The following is a 23,283-nucleotide window of genomic DNA, read 5'->3' as shown; positions in this document are numbered from 1 at the left end:
TCTGTAGTGCCGCTGTTGAGAATTCCAACTGGGGGACCAATGACAGTATGAATGGTGGTGGCAGGGTTTTGAGATGGAAAAACCTTGGCTAGTGCTAAGCATGGATTGGGGTAGCTGATGGAAAGGGATGGCCTGATAACTCAGGCTGATGCAGCGGTGTAAAAGCAAAGGCTTTGGCACTCTCACGTGACAACGCTAGTCTACTGGAGGATTAAGAGAACTGAATGGATCAGTTGATGCAAATCTGGTGCTCGGAGGGCCCCCAGATTTCAGACACGCCTGCATACACACAAGTTTGGAGCCCCATGTTTGTGGATGACTTGGGACACATTTAGCACTAAACCGCATCACTATTCCTTGCCTAAGCCCCAGCAGTCTGCCTTGCACTCTGCAGTAGCCCCTCTCCACTACCGACTGATCCTGCCAGGTGGCACTGGGGTTCTTAGGTGACTGATGTAGAGGCCATTTTCATTCTGTTCTGTGACGAGTGCCAGGAAATCGACTTGAGAGGGATTTAGGTGCATGCTACACACCAGGCAACGTGAACTCAGAGAAACCCCCAAGGAACATGTAAGATAAATAGGTCACATGGGTCTTTTTTTTATCACATTTTCTATTTACTACCAAACGTTTTAAGCAGCTGTTCTGAAACCTCCCATGACAGTCACAGCCGCCTGACTAAACACAGGCTGGCTGAGCCTTATTTAGCTTCTTGCACACTCAGAAGTAAAAGAAATTACAAATCCCATTGATGTCGGAGGTGGTCTGGGAAGTGGATTTGCAGGAACAAAGTCCCTATTCTGCTTTGCTTACTTATCGTATTTATTCTTTTTTAAAGTGAATTTTGTGCAGCTGGACAGTGCTGGACCCACGGCCCTGGGGACAGAAGCAGGGGCAGCTCTAGGCATTTTGCTGCCCCAAGCACGGCAGGCAGGCAGCCTTCGGAGGGTCCGCTGGTCCTGCGGGAGGTCCGCTGAAGCTGCAGGACCAGCAGACCCTCCGCAGGCAAGCCGCCAAAGGCAGCCTGCCTGCTGCCCTCGCGGCTACTGGCAGAGAGCCCCCAGTGGCTTGCCACCCCAAGCACGCGCTTGGCGTGCTGGGGCCTGGAGCCGCCCCGGGACAGAAGTCACCTGGCTATCTGTAGATCAGGTGCAGGATGGCTGCAAACATTCCCCAGAATTCCACACCCATGTCCTGTAACCTCGGGGGCCATCTCTAGATGTCTGACCTAGGAGGGAGATAGCCCATCTTCTCCTCAGCCTCTTGGTGGGGACTGCTCACAAGGGGACTAACTGGTGCCATTTGTAATGGTGAGCTATGTGATGTAGACACCTGTCTACTAGGAACTGGTCTGAGACTAACAATTCAAAACACACAGGTCACCAAATCAGAAATGGTATTGACTTGAAGTCACTTGTTCTGGGCTGGACGGCAGGATCATGTTCTCAGTCCCCAAGGAGATTTAAAACTGTCCTGAATTCACTCCCTGGGTTTTTAAGTGGGTGTAATTAATGGTGTCAAAGTGGCAGATTATGTGCTACTTAACCCCCTAAATGCTGCTGAACAGAGAACTGGCTCTGCAAAGCCATCAGTCTAGCAGAGGTGCAAGCTGAAAAGCCTCACAGAAAGCCATAGCAGAGCACAGTATGGCATCTCTGGAGGAGTTGCTGCTACACTTTCGGCTTGTCAGAAATAATATGCTAAATAATCCGCCTCAATTGTGCATTTATTCCACCGAGTAAACATTATACTAGACAGTTAGGGGGCTCTTGAAAGCAGTTAAAACAGACAAGATTCCTGTGGAAATGTTGCAATAATTTTACTTTATAGGCCTCTTTTCAAGACATCAGGAGCCTGGAAATGCATATAAATGTGTGCACACAATTTATGTATGCAATTACTGTAACTCTGTGCACAAGTCTGCATTTGTGCTTGAAAATGGCTAGTAAGTAGTTCAACTTGCTTGCGTCTCTCTCTGAAAACATCAGCAGAAGCCGAGAGTGCATGAGGCTTCAGGTGTTTTTTCCTGTTGGCTATCTATGACTGTCAAGACTGAAGCTGGCAGAACCTCTGTATGATGAGGAGTAAGGCATTCTAGAATTTGTATGATGAGATGAAACTCTTTGTTATGGATGGACAAGATAATATGAGCTTCTGATTTCTCTAGGGTGTCATCATGTGAGCAGCCTGAAGGTAGTTTGAGCACTTTAACTGTGAATTTGTATACTTTAAAATACTGGGGTTTCTTACAAGTTTAACTTTAGCTTATTTTCTGTCGTCTTAGATAGTTGTTTTTTACAAATGACAATGATCCTTTGAGGATTTTTCTCTTGAAGTTGTCAACATGTGCACTCAACTAGAGCTGAGGAAAATATTTCTGGTGAACAATTAGCTGAAAACACACTTTGGGGGGGGGGCACTGAAGCTATTCATGAATTCGGGTTGAATCTGGCAAATACTTTCAACCACAACAAAACAAAATATAAACAAAAAAGGAAAACAAAAAAAAATCCAGTTTTTTCCCTCAGAAATGTCAAATCATGAGATTGAGCATCAAACTGAAAAAACAATTATTTGCTCAGCTCTACTGTCAATCTTAACTCTGCTTGAACAATGTTTTTTATCTGGATTCCATGATAAGATGACTAGGTCTTTTACAACATACGAAGGGGTTGAAGTGGGAGGATGGGCTTGCAATTGATTTCAGTTTCCAGAAGAGGGGAGTCAGGTTTCAAAATTTGGTAAATGTTGCTCTAAATCAGGGGTAGGCAACCTATGGCATGTGTGCCAAAGGCAGCAAAGCTGATTTTCAGTGGCACTCACACTGCCCGGGTCCTGGCCACCAGTCCGGGGGGCTCTGCATTTTTTAATTTAATTTTAAATGAAGTTTCTTAAACATTTTAAAAACCTTATTTACTTTCATACAACAATAGTTTAGTTATATATTATAGACTTAGAGAAAGAGACTGTCTGTCTAAAAACATTAAAATGTATTACTGGCACGCCAAACCTTAAATTAGAGTGAATAAATGAAGACTTGGCACATCACTTCTGAAAGGTGGCTGACCTCTGCTCTAAATCATCTTAACTTGCAAAATGCTTGGGTCCAGAGAGCAAGCTTACAGAGGGGGGGTGCTGACCTACACTTTAAAAAGAGCAATTAGAATCCCAAAGCGACACTGATCACATGGGGCTGCCTTATCTACCAGGCATGTGATTTTGGAGCATGTATATTTCCGACCCTTCCAAGCGAAACCACCACATTGCACAGGAGCGACAAAAGAAGCCAGCAGCGAAGGGGTTAAAGAAATGCTACAAGTGACTTAAATCATCAGCAAGAGGGAAATTCAGACTGAACAATGAAAAGCTGACATTTCATTGGCTTCAACCCATGGAGCAGTTTGTGCCTTGCTTCTTTTCCATGTATGTATTTATTTATATTTTTGCTCAACCACGAGAACAAAGACAGTTCAGCCTAAAATTCCAGCCTTAACTGGAGGTGGAGAAGGGGCTGCAGGACCAGTCTGTTCTCTCTGAACCATTCATCACAACACAGTTCTGACCGTTGCTGGCAAAACAAGCTGTGTGGGCTTGGATCTCCGGTTTAAAGTAATGTTGAGGATCCAAGGAGCTTATTTGGAGGAGGTATTGTGGCTGCAAGTTTGTGGGTTTTTCGACAATCCCAGTGTGATTCTTACAGTCTTAACTCGATTTTTTTTGTTTTTGTGGGAAATTCACTTATTCCACCATAGACCTGGAATTTCAGCTGCGGTCTGTGATGGCGCTGATAGAATGCTAACACAGCCTTGATGTGTTTTGCGCTTGCAGAGTAGCAACCAAATAACAGGGCACAAGAGAACTCTCACTTAATGGGATCCTGTCTTCAGTCCACCTATCCCCACTACTCCTTGAATTCTTGTCATCTTTCCAACAGATGGGGTGAGAGTGGGAGGATCCTTCATGCACCCAACCCCCAACAGAAATTTAGGGCCAGATCCTCAGCTGTTGTACATCACCAACCCCAGTTCCATTGACTTCAGTGGAACTACGTTGATTTACGCCCCCTTAGGATGTGAGCCCTGATATTTGGAAACACCAGGACACCAAGCGGTTGGGTGTAAAATCTTCAGAAGGTTTGCTAACCTGAAGGAAAGTAAGAGTTCCATACACCTGTTCTGACTTGTTATGTGCCACCATATGCATTGCACAAGCTGAGCCTGAACACAAAATCCTGTGCTGCTGAGCATGGCATGCCGGGATTCCCAGATATACATCCCTTATGCTACCAAACACAGAGTGGTTAGTATGCCATTGAACGTGCAGTACAAGGTGTACCCTACAAACACATCCCTTCTGTCCCACTGAATGTACAATACCAGGCATGCCCAAATGCATCCCACCATGGACTCTGGATGTCTGGCACAAGCTGGGCCCAGCAAATGCCCACAACCCTATGCAGCTGCATATACTCTACCAGTGGAACATAAAATTCCACAAATGTCTGAAATCACGCCTCCCCTGTGCTGCTGAAGGGACCTTTGCCATATTGTCACAGATACCATGTGAGTTGCAATGAAGCTGGTGAGGAAGCACCGAAGAAATCATGCACGTGTTGTTCTGGGGCACAAAATCCTCGTTAGAAAGTGCTCTGCATCTGAGAACAAACTTGAGGCAAACAAGCGACAGTTGCACTGAGATGCATAATATAGTTGTGTAGCAGCCAGGCAGCTCTAGTGTGTCAGTTCTGGCTCTCTCAAGGCTACAGTAAGGAATTTGTCCTTTTAATCTGACTCAAACCTCTCTGCTTCCTAAAGTGAGGCAAAGGATTAGGAATCCGCAGCAACATTGTATGGCAAGGTGAGGAGGGAATGTCCCACTGGGGCAAATAATGTGCTGCATTAAGGCGTGGGAAAAGCCCAGGCTTGCACTCTTTACCAAACAAGAATGGTAAGGCAGCAATCCGAATAGGTTGAATAATCGGATCAGGTCTAGACCTTGATAAATAAGAAAGAAAAGTGGGGTTTAGTTGGGGATCATCAGAGCTATTAAATCAATTAATGTGTGAAATGATTATTGCTGGGCCCAGGGCTCCCAGAGGCAAACCCTGACCTTGGCATGAAGGTCTTGGCTGATCACTGGGGATTGGGATCCTCTCCTGAAATGCAGATTAGCAGTGACACTGCTAGAGTAGCTCCCACAGACCTTACTCTGCCTACCTACACAGGGGCCAAAGGTCACTTTTGTTTGCCTTTTCTATTGCAGCCTTCAGTGAACCCCATAGACATTAATGGATGTATTCTCACAAGAGGAGGTCAGGAAGTATTAATAGCCCTCAATATACAGAGGGGGATCTGAGACATAGACTAAATAGCTTGTCCAGGGCCACTCAGGGAGTCTGTGCAAATCCATGTGCAGAGTCCAGATCTGTTTTATCCTAGCCCAGTGCCAGCTCTCATCATCATATTGTGAGTTTCACCATATTCGATATCTGATAGCGACGAAATGCAATGGAGAGACAGAAGGGGAGAGTAGAGAGATAAATACATCACAGGCTCAGGGGTCTGATCAGCCCTGTTCTACAGTGCTGTCCCTGACTTTACTACAAGTACCATGCTTTAATCTGCTTTGCTCTGCTTTCTAGGTTTGACCTGCATTAGGAGAGTCACCCTTCTTTAGCCTCTCCGCCCATGCTCTGGCTGCAGCTGGGCAAGAATTCCCCTGCTTTCTAGTCTCCTACCAGCTGGTTCCCAGCTTGCACCAGTGCTGCAGCAATGTTTGAATTCTGCTTTTCCGTCTCTTCAGTGTGCTCGGCTCCCCACCTCAGACCTGCAGTACTGCACCCTTCCCAGAGACCCCTGCTTTCTAGACACCCCGCCCCCCTCAGTCTGCTCTCTAGCCGAGGCCTCCACTTCAGCATTACAGACGCTCCCCTTTCAGTCTTCCCCAGTTCCGCTCCATGCTGCGCCCTCCCAGTTCTCCCCCTTTCTCCTCTCTTTCTGTGTTCTGCTTCCCAGTTCAGCCCCTCGCTAATGTAAGGATAATAGCCACATCCTACTCTGCCTCTAAGAATAAAGTCCCCTAGCAACCAACTGTCTGACAGTGACATTCATTTGCTCCACGATAGCCTTGTGCTCATTAGTGAGTTTCCACTGAATAACATGCTTTAATGTGTCTGCACATGACAGACTCTGCCAGATTCTGTCTGAGCCGAAGGCAGTTGCTCTGAAGCGGCTCAGGCAGGGAGGTAAGCGCATCCTGCAGGAGTGTAGCACGACCTTTGGTTTAGGAATCTGCACCGCCGTTTTCCTGATCCTTCTTAAAAATTAGGATGACTGTGACTCAGGACTATTACTGTGCAAATAACTGAGTATTTGGTTTGGGTGCGGGTCTGAAACACTGGGGGAAGGGGCGGGGGATTGTGGTTGACCCAAATTTGCATTTTATTTTATTTTGCACAAAACCCTTTGCCTTGCACTACTCAGAACGTCAGTCTCAGGCTGAGTGCGTTGCTTTAATGAGGAATAGACACAGGCCAGCAGCCAGTGGTGGAGTTGCCACCTTTACCATATTGCCCTCTGCACTCATCATGTGGTGATGTTGTCTTCACATCATCATGCAAATGTGAACAAATCAGAGTTGCATTGCTCGAGGAGGCTTTTAAGAGCTCTCAGAAAACAGAGCTGTCGGAATCTGCGCCTAAAAATAATTCAGTGGCATTTAGTAGCACTGAGCCTAGACGCACATGCAAGTCAGGTAACCAATCAGGACTGTGTTATAAAATAGGACCATTATGAAGACCCACAATTATTTTGAGGTGCAAAATCAGAGGCTGAGGTCAGGGCCTTTTGAAAATCAGGGCCTTAATTTCCTGGCTGCTTGTTTGTGTGGCACTGGACAGCAGCCTCCTCAAAATCCAGGCTATTCCTATGAAAATCCAGAGCTGTAATACTTGCTGACTGAAAGTTGGGCAAGAGGCCTGACAATCATATGGCAGCTGCAGACACATGGGGAAGTTGGATTGCTCAGTTTGTATTCTGGCTAAAGAGAATTCATGACCCTGCTATTCTCAGGCGTTTAACCATTCTGACTGAACAGCAAACACTTAACGAATCCTAGGAAACCTTGGCGTGTGTCTCCAAGAAACTCCCTTTGCACAGAGTGGTCTGGATCTGTGCCTCTGTATAAATCAGCACTCGGCCATGTGGCTTAACAATGAACCTTTTTCTTTTGCCCCTCTGCATGATGACACATGACATGTATGATACTGATGACACATTACATGTTGGCCGTGTGTTACTACTCCGTATGACACGGGCCTCTTTGTTTTTTTCTATAAAAACTACCCCAGTAGCTTCTAGTAATGGCCGCAAACCTTGCCGTATCAGGACTGTACGAGGAGCGTGGTTGGGATTGTTACTGCAGAGTATTTCATGAGCTAGATTCACCCAAGCTGGCACAAAGAAATATAAATCACACCTCCTTGTGCCAGCTACTCCCCTGACATCTCAGAGGGATAGTCACCTGGTTGCCACAATGTGTCTTCCCTTATGGTTATAGTACGCTAAGGGAAGGCAGCTTTAAATTGCAATTGGGACTCCACGAGAGCCTTGTCACCAGAAATCAATGTATTGCCTGCCTGGTCACTGCAGCCAGTGCTGCCCGTCTTCTTGGGCCCGGATGGGTCTCCCCGCAGAGGAGACAGGGTGATCGTTTTGCTGCGAGCTTTCTGTCAACATCAGCGGCCTCCACAAGAGTCTATGACAGCAGAAACGGGCACAGACCCGAGAATGATTGATGAAGCCGAGAATAGAATTTCTCCCAAGAACATGATGGACCAGCAACCTGCGGCATCAGTCAGTGCATCTCCCTTAAAGGAATTCTTGGGGCCAGATCTTCACTGGGTGTAAGTCAACATTGCTCCACTGATTTCAGAGTCTGAAGAAAGGAGACTTCAGTGAAGCTACGCTGCTTTGCAGCAACTGACGGTGAGGTGTTCAGAGACATCACAGAGATCACCACCTCTGGAGTCACACAGCTGCCAAAATTAGAACATCTTAATTGCCTCCCAGTGAGGAAAACGTCCACTGGAAGCCATTTTGGAAGAAGGGTACAAGACTGAACTAACAAGCAGACTGTTGTAAAGTGAGTGGCTAGTGCCAAAAGGCAGAGCTGATGGAAAACGGGGACTGTGAACATACACGTAAGGGGCAATAATCAAAAAAACAAACCTACCGCCCCACCAAAAAAACAAGCAAAAAAAACCTTGGTGGCAGATTGCCAGTTCCAGCTGCCTTAAGTATATTTGAGAATAAAAGTACTCAGCCAAACAACTAAAATATCCCTGCACCAAATCTGTTACCTACAGCCCTTTCAACGGAACAGTCTCACTTTGCTATAATTTGTCAGCCATAGATGTGAGCAGATTACATAGCAGTTAGCAGTGGGACTCTACATGTTTCTGCAGGACAAAACATAAGCCCAGCTCCTAGATCTGGGATTTCTTGACCCAGGGCTACTCCCTCTCTCTGACCAGCAACTCTTTCCCAAAATGTGAAGTCCATCTCAGGATAGGAAGAAAGGAAAAGCAAAAAGATGAAGAAATATGAAGTGTTATATTTAAAATCCTAACAGCCTGGAACCACAGACAACTTTATGTGTCTAATACCTGCATTTTCCTAAGTCTACATAATTTAAACTTTGTGGTTATCTTAGATTTAAAAAACAAAACAAGATAATTCCCGCGGGGGAAAAAGTTAATTTAGGCTTGATTCTGCCATGGTCGTTATGCTAAGTAGTTACTATATAAGTTGTCTACTGAGTTCAGGGACAGCAAGGTACTACTAAACATGAGTAAAGGTGGCAGAATCAGGCCTTCAGAAATGCAGCCACTTCCCGGTGGGCACATAGCATAAGTTCACTAACCCCCAATAACAATAATTTAAGACAGAATGAAAAGAGTGCTCTAGTATATTTTCTGATATTTAAAATGCTGGAATGTGGTTTATTTGTTTTCACAAAAGTGTACAGAATTTGAATACCCTCTCTCTCCCCATCATTTGTCAAATTCCTTTTGCTACTCAACAAGGCATTTAAGGACAACACACATGATGTGGTAATGTACAGTTCCCTCACTGTGGGTTGGAAAACCATTTTAAGTCCATCAGAAACCCTGTGGTCCAGTTTAGGATCATGGGTATCAAAACCAAAGACATAGATTCATAGAGTCCAAGGCCAGAAAGGACCATTGCGATTATCTAGTCTGACCTTCTTTATCACACAGGCCCAGGGCCGGCTGCAGGCACCAGCTTAGCAAGCGGGTGCTTGGGGCAGCCACTCCGGAGAGGGGCGGCAGGTCCAGCTATTTGGCGGCAATTTGGCGGAGGGTCCCTCACTCCCGCTCAGAGCGAAGGACCTCCTGCTGAATTGTCGCAGATCGCGACTGCGTTTTTTTGTTTGTTTGTTTTTTGGCTGCTTGGGGCGGCAAAACTCCTGGAGCCGGCGCTGCACAGGCCAGAGAACTTCCTCAGAATAATTCCTTTAGAGTTACTGCATATTTTGTTTAAAAAAATCCAATCTTGATTTAAAAATTGCCAGTGATGGTGAATCTACTATGGCCCTTGGTAAATTGTTCCAATGGTTAATTACCCTCATTGTTAAAACTTTACAGCTTATTGCTAGTTTGAATTTGTCTAGCTTTAACTTCCAGCCATTAGATCTTATTACACCTTTGTCTACCAAATTCAAGAGCCCATTAACAAATATTTCTTCCCCATGTAGGTATTTATAGACTGCGATCAAGTCAGTCAATTTAAGCCAGGTACTGTAACTTCAATCCACAAGGGGAAAGAAGTTTAGCTATTGTGCTGGAAGGCTGTATGAAATGCCAGAGAGGTGCAAGTTACCAAAACGCTTTATTCATAGGGAATTAATTATCTAGACTGGGCTATTTACTGGAACTATTCAAAAAGACCTTTGAAAACCTATTTGTTTCTGGGAGAAAAGGTAACACAGTGTCCCTGGTGGTCTGCAGGGGATACAGATAAGACAACACTATAGGCTTGGTATTTACCTTTCTGTTGAGCTGGCAGGTGAATTTCGTATCACCTGCTACAGCATGCAGAGCCCCAAGTGATGGAATTCTGTTCTAGTCAGTGATAGCTTTAGCTCCTATCAATACCTCTCCTTTAACCTCCACAGGTAGAGCTTCCTCTCTTCAGGGAGGCTAGAGATTCATCTAGGGTGATGTCAGTTTAGCCACGTCTCACACAGAAATCTGTCTGCACCACACATAAAAGGTGGGCTCTTAACTCGTGTTTAGCTAATGGCAGCTCTGGTTAGCAGCTAAAATTAAGGTCTATAACAGGAGCCTGGGGTTGAACTTGAGCTGCTAACCCGAGTTAAAAGCTGGGTTGCTGGGTCTTCCCTGTTGTTTAACCAGAGTTAGCTAACCCGAGTTAAGAACACAGCTTGTTTGCAGTCAAGACACACACCCATAGACCAAGGTGCCTTTTGCATGTAGAATACACCCGCCCTAGAAATTCAGGAGACTTCTGCCAACTTAAAGGAGCAGGTCCTACCACATTGCTTTGCCATTTACTCTCTTTAGGCAGCTGCTCTAATGAACTCCTTTATGAATGAGGCTAGCAGAAGTCCATCTGATTGGTCATCCTTTGTGAAAACTATTTGTGCCTGCGCTTCTGAAAGGATGGACGAAAGAGCCCAGTCAAGGAAATAAGTTTGCAAAAGCTTCTCCTCTCCTGACAGACCACCCAGTTCATGAGAGGGCTTGCCAGGAGCTAACTGGAGAATACATGCCCTCCTCTGTGACTGCCACGGCCTAAAAGGGAGCAGAAAGGGGCAGGCTGAAAGCAGGGTCATGGCCCCAGCCTCTGTTCTGCAACAGCCAACAGAGCTCGCTAGGCTTGCGTTAGGGAATGTAGTAAATCCCCTCCAAGCATGATGGAGCTCCTACTCTGCCATGTCTCCGTGGTGAGTCCCCAGGAGGAATTCTGGCTGACTCAGCAGCCTGGAGACCTTGTGCTCCAAGATCCTTCTCAGAATGAATGTTTCAGAGCTGAGTTGGAAGCATCTGAAGACAGTTTAGATGAGAATGCTGACACAACCTAAACTGCAGTTTATTAGCACAGATGGGATCATTATAAGAAATGGGTACATCTGATGTGTATTGATTTCCCGCCCAGTCAGCGTCTGGCATAGACTAAGTGCACTGCTTAGTCAGCCCTTCCTATTGTGATTCAGTTTCTTGTCTGGTAATGCCAACAATAAAGAAAATGACGTTTCTTAGTGCTGGTCAGCAGCTTGTTTGGGGGTGGGATAGGGGAAAGATGGGCAGAGTTAACTACATCTCTCCACTCTTCCCTTGTTTGAACTCCTTCTGGCTTTGAGACATTGTGCCAAAGCCATTATGCTACCAGCTCAGGAAGACTGGACCAGACTGTCCATGATGCCCCTGAACTCAAGGACAATGCCCCGCCACATTCAGCGCACATGGACAATGCTGACAACACGGAAGAGGGAATTTCAAAGGGAAAGGCAGACAGTGCCTTCATCTGGAAAGAGAGTGGCTTATGTGAAATTAGTTGGTGGCCTTCAGTCTAGTATTGAACAAGAGTCTCTGTCACAAAATCCACCGTTACATTAGGTGCTCATTGGCACACTTATTGGAAGTCCAAGCAGAGAGGCGAGCAGAGTCTGAACTAAAGGGCCCTGGAGTCTGTTTCCTCCGGCTCAGGGCTGAAGCATTTTGTTGTGTTGGTATAGGAGACACTTGCTCTGCTGCTGTCCTTATTGTATCTGCTCTGTGCATATATAGATAACCTCTGTTTCCAGAGCTGTGAATCCTGTACCTGTCACAAGGAACTAAAGTCATGAATAAAGTGGGAAAAGTGGAGAACCAAGGAAGCGAAGGGTAATGAGTGATATATTCTCTTTCCTCCCTCTTCCAAGCCCTCTCTACTCCTAGATTCATTCTCGTGAAAATGGGCCCTTTCACTGCTGCCCTGGCTTTTCTGGCTTGTCTGTCTTGTCATTCATATGGCTAAATCTGATTTTTCAGTAGCTTCAAGGGAGGGAGTTCAGAAGACAAATTAACCCTTGCATAATGACAGTTCTTTGCAGAGACTCGGATACCATTTGGACATTAGATATCATGGATATGTTCTGAGTTCTGATAAACTCTGTTGTAAATCTTGCAGGTGTGTCACAGCATCCGATTACTTGGGCAGTTATCTTGTTTTACAGAAAATTCTTGCCCATGTGCTGCAGGTATCCAAAGCAATGCTAGCTCAATGGTGTAACTCAGCTGAGTTGTCTAGATGCAAGAAAGGTTTATTACAACGTGTTCTTGCCTCTTACGTGCTGCTCTTTCAGTGTTGCCGAGTGCCAGGAAAAGGATTCAATCCATAAATGTGCATATACCCTGGGAAGCCAGGGTGGGAAAGCACTGGCATCACATTGTCGCTCTCTGTTGCTAACAAGAAGGACTTTACACAGCTCTTTCCAGGTACATAGCTGTGACCTGGTGCCAGGCCACTCCATTCTCCCTTGTGAAGTAGGGTGAACCTGAATTCAACTTTCACTATTCCTTGAACCAGGGTTCAAGGCAAGGGCTGTCTGGGAGACAGAGACGGGAGGATGCTGTTGGGAAGCTGGGCGCCACGTGTAGGCTCTTAGGACTCGATTCAACCCTAAGCTCAGAAACCTTCCCATTTCCATTTCTGTTTAAGTTAACTTATTCTACTCTCATATTATAAGCGATGTCGCTCAAGTTTGCTGACTGCCATGGTAACTTCCCCTCCTGCTGAGTTAGTCTCCCAGCTTACAGTACTTAATATTATTGACCTGTATTATGATAGTACCTAGACCCTCAGCCAAGATCACAACCCCGTTCTGCTAGACACTGCACACCCGCATGGTAAGAGACAGTTCCGGAGTCTGAGCACCTCTGAATTGGTGCCGTAGTTACCTACGAGGCACAAACAATGTTATTCCACATCGATCTTCTCTGCACTTGATTGAGCTTTCCCTTCTGCAGTCTATTCACCTCTGACAGAAGTAAATGGCATTGAGCAATACTGGTCCAATCAGCTGCATTTGCCGATCTGAGTTTTATAGGGCGGCTTGATTTTGCTTATCACGTAGGGAGCTTAATATTCAAACTTGAGCACCGAAGGCAGGAATATTTACTTGCAAGCAAAGATAAGTCAAAGCATAAATCCAGCTAAACGGTATCTACAGCTCCGACTTGAGTAATGCAGCAAATTATCTCTTTTGGTTTTATTGGCACTTGTGGCCTAAGGTGTAAAGGTGGATTGTTCAGTAAATAGCTCAACAGACTCATCCCAATTAATTGGATTGTTCACTTACATTGATATTCCTTCCAATTAAACCTAAGTGAGGTTGAGCAATGGGATAGGCAGGGGAGGGAGCATGTCAAGCACATTTTAATGGACAAATGTGATGAGAAAATAGAATCTGCCCATCTGATGGGAATAATAATGGAAAAACATGACCTTTAATATTTCTTTCTTAAATCTGAGAGGACTCTCTCTAGTAATCAGAGTGCATTAAAATGTGCATTGTCTTAGAATTTATGTGTAAAGCTATAGTGCCCAGCAAGTCATCCAAGCTGAATCTTTACTTTCCTAGTAAAACTAGTTTCACAGTGCTACATGCTCCCAAAGCACGAGGCACTTGTGCAGGGGTAATAAAGCACAGGAATAGTACTTACACAAGCAGTAAATTAGACCTGATGTGCTAAATGGAAATGAATATCCATCTTCTAGCCATATTCAGCCTCTGCTCTAGTGTCCCTAGCAAAACTCCATTACTTTCACGTCTGCAGCAGGATTTATTACCCTTCCTCCTAGTCCATCCTCCACAAAGGGCGGGCTAAGGAAAAAGGAGGCTCCAACAAGCAGTGTTGAAGGGGGAGGGAGAGGAGAAGAGAGAGTTTTCTGAGGAATAATCATTGGATCTTTAGAATTAGAGTTAGTGATGAAAAAGACCTACAGAGTCATCTGGTCTCAACTCCTACCAGCATGGGATTATCCACTGCATTCTCCAGTGCTTTATTCACAAATCGGCATTGGGCATCCACCCTTTCCACTGGGCAACTGTTTCTCAATCTAACAAACTTCTCTGTTAGGAAATTCTTCTTGATAGTCAACTCTAAATTGTCTTTCTCTTAATTTCAGCCCCATTAGTCCTTTTTTCTAGCCCCTTGTCTGTCAGTGACCTTGCTTCGGGGACAGAGTATATTCCGCTATGAGCACCAGCCTTCTTTGTCAGAGCAGCTCTCTGACCTTGTGTTTAATAATGGCTGGCTCCAGCTGCAGCAAGGGAAGGGATGGGGATGGAATGCTGGAGGGTGATGAACTCTGCTAAGGTTCATGTGTGGTGACCCTTGAGACATGTGCTGTCCCCTCTTCCTTTTGCTTAATCCAAGGTTTTGTAACCCAGTGTGATCGGAGAAAGGGGTGTGTGGGGGAGGGAACCCAAGCAACCAAGACAAATAGAGCTGGCAATCAGAAATTCTGCTGCATCTGACAGGGCTGTGTGCAGCAGGGCCAGGCCTTTGGGAGCAATAATGGAGAGATCAGGCTCCATTTTCCAATGCGCTGCAAATTAGCTAACTTAGAGGATAGCCAGGTGATGGGGAAATGTGCACACGTTGTAACCTAGTTAAAGCTTCATGGGCTCTAAGGGGACTGGGGAGGAGAGCAGTGTTAAGCAGTGAGGTGGGGGAGGAGATTGGAAGGAAGACTCCCGCAGCGTAATCACTGGACGAGTTTGCACATATGCTCCTCTCAATGCTTTCCTTTTGGGGTTAGTATGAAACTGCGTGGATTTGGGGCTAAAGGGGTCTCAGGCTGGTTCCTCAACACCACAAAAGCCATCATCACAGCTGTCCTCCTTGCTGAATAGGCACTGAGAAGAAATTATCCTTTTACTCCTGGAGTTGGTCCATCCAGGTCAGGATTGAGTTTGATGGGACGGTGCAGCCTACTTTTATCTTGTCTGCGCACATACCTCTGACCACAGTGGAAGGTTAACAACGTGGGATTGGTGTTCTGTAAATCTTTCTAGGAACTTCAGTCTTTGGTGATATTGCACTGACTAGTCTGCAGAAAAGAATGAGGGGGGATTTGATAGCTGCTTTCAACTACCCTGAAAGGGGGTTCCAAAGAGGATGGATCTAGACTGTTCTCAGTGGTACCAGATGACAGAACAAGGAGTAATGGTCTCAAGTTGCAGTGGGGGAAGTTTAGGTTCGATATTAGGAAAAACTTTTTCAGTAGGAGGGTGGTGAAGCACTGGAATGGGTTACCTAGGGAGGTGGTGGAATTGCCTTCCTTAGAGGTTTTAAGGTCAGGCTTGACAGTTGGGGATTGGTCCTGCTTTGAGCAGGGGGTGGGACTAGATGACCTCCTGAGGTCCCTTCCAACCCTGATATTCTGTGATTCTGTGACTAAGAAGATATTACGGAACTGTTCCAGTGTTCTGCAAGTCTTGCTTGAAGGATGTTAAACAGACTCACAAATGTGGGCGCTGTCTTGGGAAAACAGGCAGTTTGCAGCCATCCGTATGTCCTAGTTCCTCTCTGGGGTTCTTTTAGAGCAGCGTAATCACTAGGCTGCCATCCAAGAGATTGCTCGACTTTCTGTTCCTTATACAATGATTTAAGTTAGCATGGTTTTGCAGCATGTTCTTACACCTATGCATTGTTCTCCACACAAAGGGTTAGTTGGCGTATGTGGTACAGTAATAGTTTGGAATGAAGGTTATACCAATATCTCAAGCAGATTCCCCTTCAAAGACAGTGGAACTGAAAATATTCTCTGGAGGATTGTGCAGCTGAGGCCGTAAGCAGGATGCCAATATTTTACTCTGAACTCAGTGTAACATTTTCAGAATTCATTGCCAACAGAGTCCTTGACCCTGGGAATGTTAAGGTTTCAATAGCCGCTAGGCATGTTGCTAAAAAGTCAATGTATGTTTGTATTGTACATGTCTGATGTTCGTTCTATTCCTTTGGAATAAGGAGGAGAATAACCTGTATATCTGTGTCCACTGGAAAAGGATTCTGGCCTTTTTATGTATGTGGAATTGCCCATCTTCTTACCTATCTAGCTAAGAGCATGTGCTACTTCAGTATTCAGTTTGTGTGTGCACATCCCAAAGGGACATTCAGAAGTAGGCACCCAGTCAAGTGTGCTGAAAATCAGGTTCTTCCTGTGCAGTGCCCCGAACTGAACCTGCCTAGTGAGGAATCTGATGAGAGGAAAGACCTTTCACTTTCAAAATCTGATCCAAAGTAAGAGATTAAAGAATCCCAAAGAAAACACCTATTGTGTGATTTTTGAGCACAAATGTGGGTCTACAAATACACTCCAATTGAAGGTGTCCTGCTGTACAAGAAATAGACAAAAGGAGTGCCCAAGACTTTTCTTTATGAGCAGGGGTCATCAGAGCTCATAGGCAGCAAGATTAAAAAAATGAAAGTGGTGGAGGGGAGGACAAGGAGGTGGAGTGGGAATGAAAGAAACCAAAAGCAGATGATTAGGGATACAGCACTCAATTCACCTATACATTTGCCTGTAGATAGATGAAAAAGCCACCGCCAAATGACAGAAACATCTGCAATGTTTTAATGTCCTTCCCTTTCACTCCTTTGCCTATTGCTTTACTCTTAATGGAAAATGCTGTCTAAGACACCAGAGGCCCCTTACAGAGCATCAACTATTTCTCTCATTTTCCTTCTTGCAATCAGAGCTTCCCCCCACTTTCCTCAGCATGCGTGTGAGACCCTCCATAAAGATAGGCTGATTTTATAGACTTAAACCAAACCAAACCAAAACACTTTGGAAAAGCCCTATGCAGGGATAGGTGTAAGTTAGATGTAGAAACCCAGATCTCTTTTGCCCATCTTTGATGGCGAGGAGGAACTGCAAATGCACATCATGTTTAGGGCAGTACAAGAGTGTACAATCTGTGTGTACTGGTATGGAATTAACCATAGAAAAATTTAGGCAAAAAAACCCATGATGGTGTCTCTCTCTCTTCTGTGCTATTGATTAGATTGCAGATTAGTCTCCCAAGGGAAGCAGTAGGAGCCTCCTAGCTTATGATATTTAACACTATCCTGGACAAAGCACTAGAGGACGTGATATAGGGAACAATTCTGCATTGGCCAGTGGGTAACATAATGAGGCAGTTGCTTTTCCAGTTGCTTAGATTCTAGGGAGGTCGCTAATGTAGACGGTAAGAGATTTCCTGGTACATGTGGGAAAAAAGCAGGGGACAATCATTGTGTCCTGGCTAATATCCATTCAGTTAATAAAACAGATGGTAATGGATAAGGCTGTGTCTGAGGGACTGCAGCGCACAGAACAGCGTAGAGATACCAAAAAGGATTGCGCCTTTTAAATGCCTAAGTTGGACAGATAGCTTGGGATTCTCGGCGTTAGAGTGAGAGCTCTACCCTGGGCTGCTAAGGGAACAGAGTTAGGCCAACATGAGTGCTTTGGAAAATTCCACTCATATAGGCTGCTATGCTATATAATGACTACACTCGAGTATAGAATTCAGTGGGTTGAGAAGTGCCTTGGACTACCCTGGCATATAAAACATATTTCTGTATGTCAACTCTGTTCTGCTACATTGATATCAGGCTACATGTTTAATACAAAGATGGGCCCAAACCAAAAGCCTGTCCCCATAGAGGTGCAGGTGCATCCAAACACCTGCAAACTTTGGGGAAGTTCAGATTCTGATATGATTTGGAGTCACTCCTTCTCTGCATTAAAAGAAAATAATTTCTGTATGTGCTGGTGATTTAAAGCCATTATTCGCTGCATTAAAAAATGAAACAAAAAAGGTGTTCAAAGGTTAAGTGAAAAATATGCCTTTAAAAAAGAGATTAATTGGGTGTTAATAAGCACCAATTGAACTGTCACTTGTGTTACCACCTGGCACAGTGCACCAGGGCCTAGGGGAGTACCAGAAATGTTACAGTGTCCTTGTCCTATGACAGGATCTCTGCTTCTAGTGACTAAACATCAGCAACTCCTAAATGGCAACAGATCTGAAATTGCAAAAGACTTCACTGAGTTGGCTGTTTAAACTAAAAGTAGTGCTGAATTCATAGAAACAACTCCAGCCACAACGAAATCCCCAGACGGTATTATGAGAGAGAGGTGCGGATTTTATCTGGCTAGAATAGCTGCAGATGGGACAAATGAATAGAAAGTGTGAAGGCCTTTAAAGCTACTAGTTTCCTTCACGGGTGACTGATGTGCATGAGTGCGCCTTGCTGGCCTAGAGATCTAGATCCTCCAACTTTTAGCCGAGTAGTTCTATTGTCTTCAAAAGGTACTCCTGTGTGTAAGGGTGGCAGGATCAGTCCTTAATTCTTCTGTTCCTTCCAATCTTTAGTTCCTCCTTTTCTTTCTTTCATGCTCTGTGTGTTTGTGTGTGTGTGCTAGAGATTTTCAAAGCACTGCAGAGGAGTTAGGCACACATCTTCCATTGAAATTAGTGATGACTGGCTGTGATTGTAATACAATCATTGCTGAAAATATAGCACAGAGATTTTCAATCTGTTGTCGGTTTACAGACCACTAGCTGATGGACTCTGCAGAGTGTGCTGGTCATTTGGTGTGGGCTACTCCCCCTTAATTCCAGCTGCTAAATAGCATTAAAAGAAGATTGAAAATACAGGAATACTTTCCTACTGGTACTTTTCCATGGAGGATATATATACATCAGTGGTTCCCAAACTGGGGTTTATGAACCCTCAGGGGTTCGTGAAATGTTACAGGAGGCTCTTGGAAAAAATATCCCTAATGGTGGACAGAGCTGTCCCTAGGGACCCCAGGGAGCACTCAGCCAGCAGCCCAGAGCTCCTGGACTTCCAAGAGCTAAGCAGATCAAAGCAAGCCTATCTATCACACTGAGGAGATTTAAACTTCAAGACTCCTTATAAGAAATGGAAAGGGAGGTGGATATTTTTTGCTATTTTAAAAATTAAATAGGCAGCTAGTATTTTTAAAGACTATTATCAAGAACAAGTTTAAGCTTTGTTGTAACCTGCATTGTTTGCCTGGACTGCTCAAGACCTGAATGCTTGTGTAGGAAGAACTCTGAGTTGGCTTCTTAAATACTTTCACGCTGTTTCACATCTGATACTCCTTGATGAAACATAGGAGCCTTGTCTTATAATAGGCTTATTCAAAGTGATACAAGCTACGAAAGTGAGATCTTGGAAGAGTGTTGCCATTTTCATAATGTAATATAAATACTGTAATGATAAATAATAATTATAAATAGTGTATAATATGCATGTCATAAAAACAAATTTTATATTTCCAAGATCACTACTTTTATTATTTATACTCCGGTGAAGGAGAAAATCCCTGGAAATATTCATTTTTAGGAGGGGGTTCGTGAGACTTGACATTTTAGTGAAAGGGGTTCACAGGTTGTTAAAGTTTGGGAACCACTGATATATATATATATATATATATATATATATATATATATATATATATATATATAAAATATATATATATATATATATATATATATATATATATATATATATATATATATATATATATATATATATATATATATATATATATATATATATATATATATATATATATATAACATAAACACCAAGGTTTTGGCCAGCACAGCCGTAATCAGGGAATCATGAAAGTCTGTGTTGGCAAAAATGGCTGTTTTATTGTTAGAGTCAATAATGAAACAGATTAAATGTGAATATCCATACCATAAATATTTGGAATTGGCATAATGTTAGGGTCACCTGCTATTTATAGAATCATAGGCCTGGAAGGGACCTCCAGGTCATCTAGTTCAGTCCCTACTTTCATTCTGGAGTACAAACAATTGCATCTTGGTCTGAGGATGCTGGGTCATGACATCACAATATTTGCATGTTCCCATCTTGACATGAGTAAGCGCCTGATCACACTGCATCATCACGCCGTGATACAACACAGTGAGATCAGTTGAAATCCCAGCATTTTGGTGTAAAGTTATGATCTATTTTGGGGAGTGTCTGATCTCAGGCTTTATCACAGAAGCTAAACAACCCAAACAGCATAATTGATTAAGTTGCAAAATAAAGTGGTTTTAGTATCAATCGTTAGGTAGAAGCAGACAGAGTTAGTATTGGATGGATAACAATTAAAGCTGGGTCCAAGCCAAAATGCATCAAATGAACACACCCAAACTCTGGGAAATTCATATCTGGATGTAGGTCCAGATCAGAAGTTTGCTGATGGCCCTCCTATCTTCAGAATGAGGTGAACCAAGACCCTAGACTCGAACACTTGTGATCTTTGGGAAAACTTGGATCTGATTCCTAACTGTGCACCTTGAGATCATTGTTAAGAATAATACTAATAACACAAGGAAACCAACACCACTGTAACAGCAAAGAGTTCACCTATTTCTGGGAGGCCTATCACCATAATGAGCTCTGTTAGGGAGGTGGAAATTGAATCAACTACATTGTGCTACAATTTGTCCTATTAACCAGGTAAACAAACTGTCCTGTTATCTATCAGACTGTCCAGACGTCAACTATCCCCATGAGCGGATCCACTAGATCAGTGCATGGACCAACCTGCTTTAAGACATTCCCTTTATAACATCCAGATCAATCCCTGGGGTGAGCTATTCTGGGCAAAGATACTAGCTTCGGATGGATCAGAATTAGATCTGTATTGGAGTTCTGCATGATACGTTAAGAGCTTGAACACAACACCCACACAACACCCATCCGAATCTTTAAACAACACCTCCAACAGAGTCATTGCCAAGACATACCTGAGCATTTTAAAGGACACTTCAGACCAAAGTTTAATAAGCCCAAATGCAATGTTTCCTCTCCTTCTGATACAATAACCTATGGAATGGGATACTCACTATTGGGCAGAGTCATTAAGTTGATATTCCCGGGACCGGTTGAAGCACTCCTGGATTCCAGAATCTGCCCAGAGTCTCATCATAGCGGACAGCAGCTCTGGAGAGAAGGGCTCTGTGTCCTCCATTCGACTTACTACATCACAGACCATCTTAGCATCAGCCTAGAGAGGAAAGAAGCAACAGGTCACATGAGTTGCTGACATGTATTCTGGAAATAGAGAATCGTCCTCTCCTTCTTGAGACTCTTAAATAATAGAGAGAGTCCTCAGCAAAGATCCCACATGTTTCTGAGTCATGTTTTAGGATTCATAGCAGAGCCATCCAGCAGAGCAGCCAGAATTAAGGCGGGAATGAGGATGCGTCAAAGAAGCCATTAGGAAGTGATGGTCTCCTAGTACATAATTGCACAATCCACATTATATGAAATTATGGTAGCGAAGTATGTCCAATTAGCAAATGGACCAATATGTATAATGTATGTACATCAGATGGGCTATTCAGCAACACAAATAAACCGGATACAGTGCAGTTACGTATGTATGTAAATTACCAGTAAAGTGAGGAATGGGCTGGGCCAAATTCTGTTTAGTCATGTGTCACCCCACCACAGTAAAGAGGAATATCGTATGATAAGATAAGTAGAATACAGCCTATTAGACTATTTCAGATTTGTGTACTACTTCTTCCTCTTTCCCATGATTTCACATCAGCATATGATGACATTATTGAGAATTCATAATAATAATTACATGCTGCAGATGTACATAGTGCTACACAATTTGGATGAAGACAGATATCCTGTCATGATGAGTTTACAGTGTATCACATGATGACCACAAACAAAAGGAGACATCTGCATGGTGGGCGGGGAGGAGAGGGGAAGTTACTTTAAGATGGTCACTTACAACTGTGCGTGCCGGCACTGACTCTTCAAGGCTATTTGTGATGGGTACGCTAAGGGTTTCCTTCCTCTTCCTCCCTTATTGATAGGCTTGGCAGAATTCAATTTTCATTCTTTTGTAATATTGACGGATAATATTGATGTTTATTTTTACGCTTTTTTCAGTTTTCATTAATGTAAATGCTCACAGTTGCACAAAATTATGGGCGTTAATCCCCCCTCACCAATGTTTATTGATTTCAATTTTCATAGTTGTGGGAAATTATGGGGGGGTGTCAGACAAGGGAGGGGGTCAGACAATAATTATTTAATGACAGTAGATGTAGAGATTCAAGAGGTTGCAGCTCATAACCATTAATACACAAATTGTCCACATCATACGCCAAAACACATGAAGTACCGGAAATAGCCTTAAATCAAACTCAGTTCTCAAGCAGCATTTTTCTTACTTTGAATATCTGTGCATGTAGATGATCATCAATGGGAATGTTTTTTCATTAGTTTGCGTGTGCAGTGAAATAGACATTTATCTCCATTTACCAATAAAAACCTAATCCTTCCAAGTCTACTGTCTGATGAGCCTATTTGCTGAGTTCTTATGCCCTCCCACTACCCATCCCATCCCCCCATGTGCACACCTATACCCACAACAGAGTTGGCAAGGAGCTACAAGGCTTTGGAAATAAGAATTCACATAGTTCAGTGGTGGGACTGAGTAGTACAGCCAAGGGGTCATTCTGCTGTACTGGTGTAGTAGATTGGAAACCACTGCTCTCAGAGAGCACTCACGCACTTACAGCTGCTTGAGTGCCGTTTGCTGCCTGCTGTTCTCTGTTCTAAAGTTGTCCACAGAGGCATAACTTGTTTTGTAAACGTGTCCCTGTGATCAATAGTCTATAACAAGAACAGAGGATGCAGCACCTGCAATTCTTCATTAACATGCAGGTTTTTATGTCCCGGCTCATATGTGTGGTCTGATCTCTTTGCCAACTGGACAGTTCCTAAAGCTGCTGGGCCAACGTCTCCTGCCCAGAGTGTCCTGAAACTGCTTAGGTTCACTGTCAAACTTCATCAGCTGCCTGCTTCTAAACGACAGTTCACTATTTGTCATCAATTGCCTCATCCCCCTGAAGCTGCAGCACTGAGAGGGTCCCTTCTTAGCAGCAGCACAAAAAAGGGAGTGAATAGCCTAGGGGACTGGCACTGGGTTATTAGAGCTTTTCCTCTAGGTCACCGGTTCAGATACAACCTAGGTCAGTAGTGACTGAAAGTCATAGCCCTCCAATGTTTGTTTGGTGGCCCAAATCTAGTTCTCAGTCAACAAGGATATCAAGCTCTGGTGAAGCCAGATGCTTCTGACTGAGCTCTCAGGGGCTATATTAATTGATAAGATACTCTCTGTT

At 44.0% G+C, this 23,283-nt stretch overlaps 1 protein-coding gene across 2 annotated transcripts in view; it reads right to left on the bottom strand.

Moving 5' to 3' along the window:
• Positions 1-23,283, bottom strand: part of GNAO1 (G protein subunit alpha o1) — a 295,657-nt gene that overhangs the window by 73,475 nt on the left and 198,899 nt on the right. For both annotated transcript variants that reach the window (XM_050922798.1, XM_050922797.1), the window contains exon 4: positions 20,980-21,140. In XM_050922798.1, the coding sequence (XP_050778755.1) occupies positions 20,980-21,140 (161 nt within the window). The remainder of the gene's footprint in view (positions 1-20,979; positions 21,141-23,283) is intronic.

Source organism: Gopherus flavomarginatus, chromosome 14, assembly GCF_025201925.1.
Source record: "Gopherus flavomarginatus isolate rGopFla2 chromosome 14, rGopFla2.mat.asm, whole genome shotgun sequence".
Classification (NCBI taxonomy): domain Eukaryota; kingdom Metazoa; phylum Chordata; order Testudines; family Testudinidae; genus Gopherus; species Gopherus flavomarginatus.
Note: the sequence above shows the minus strand (reverse complement) of the source record. Positions and strands in the feature narration are given on the sequence as shown.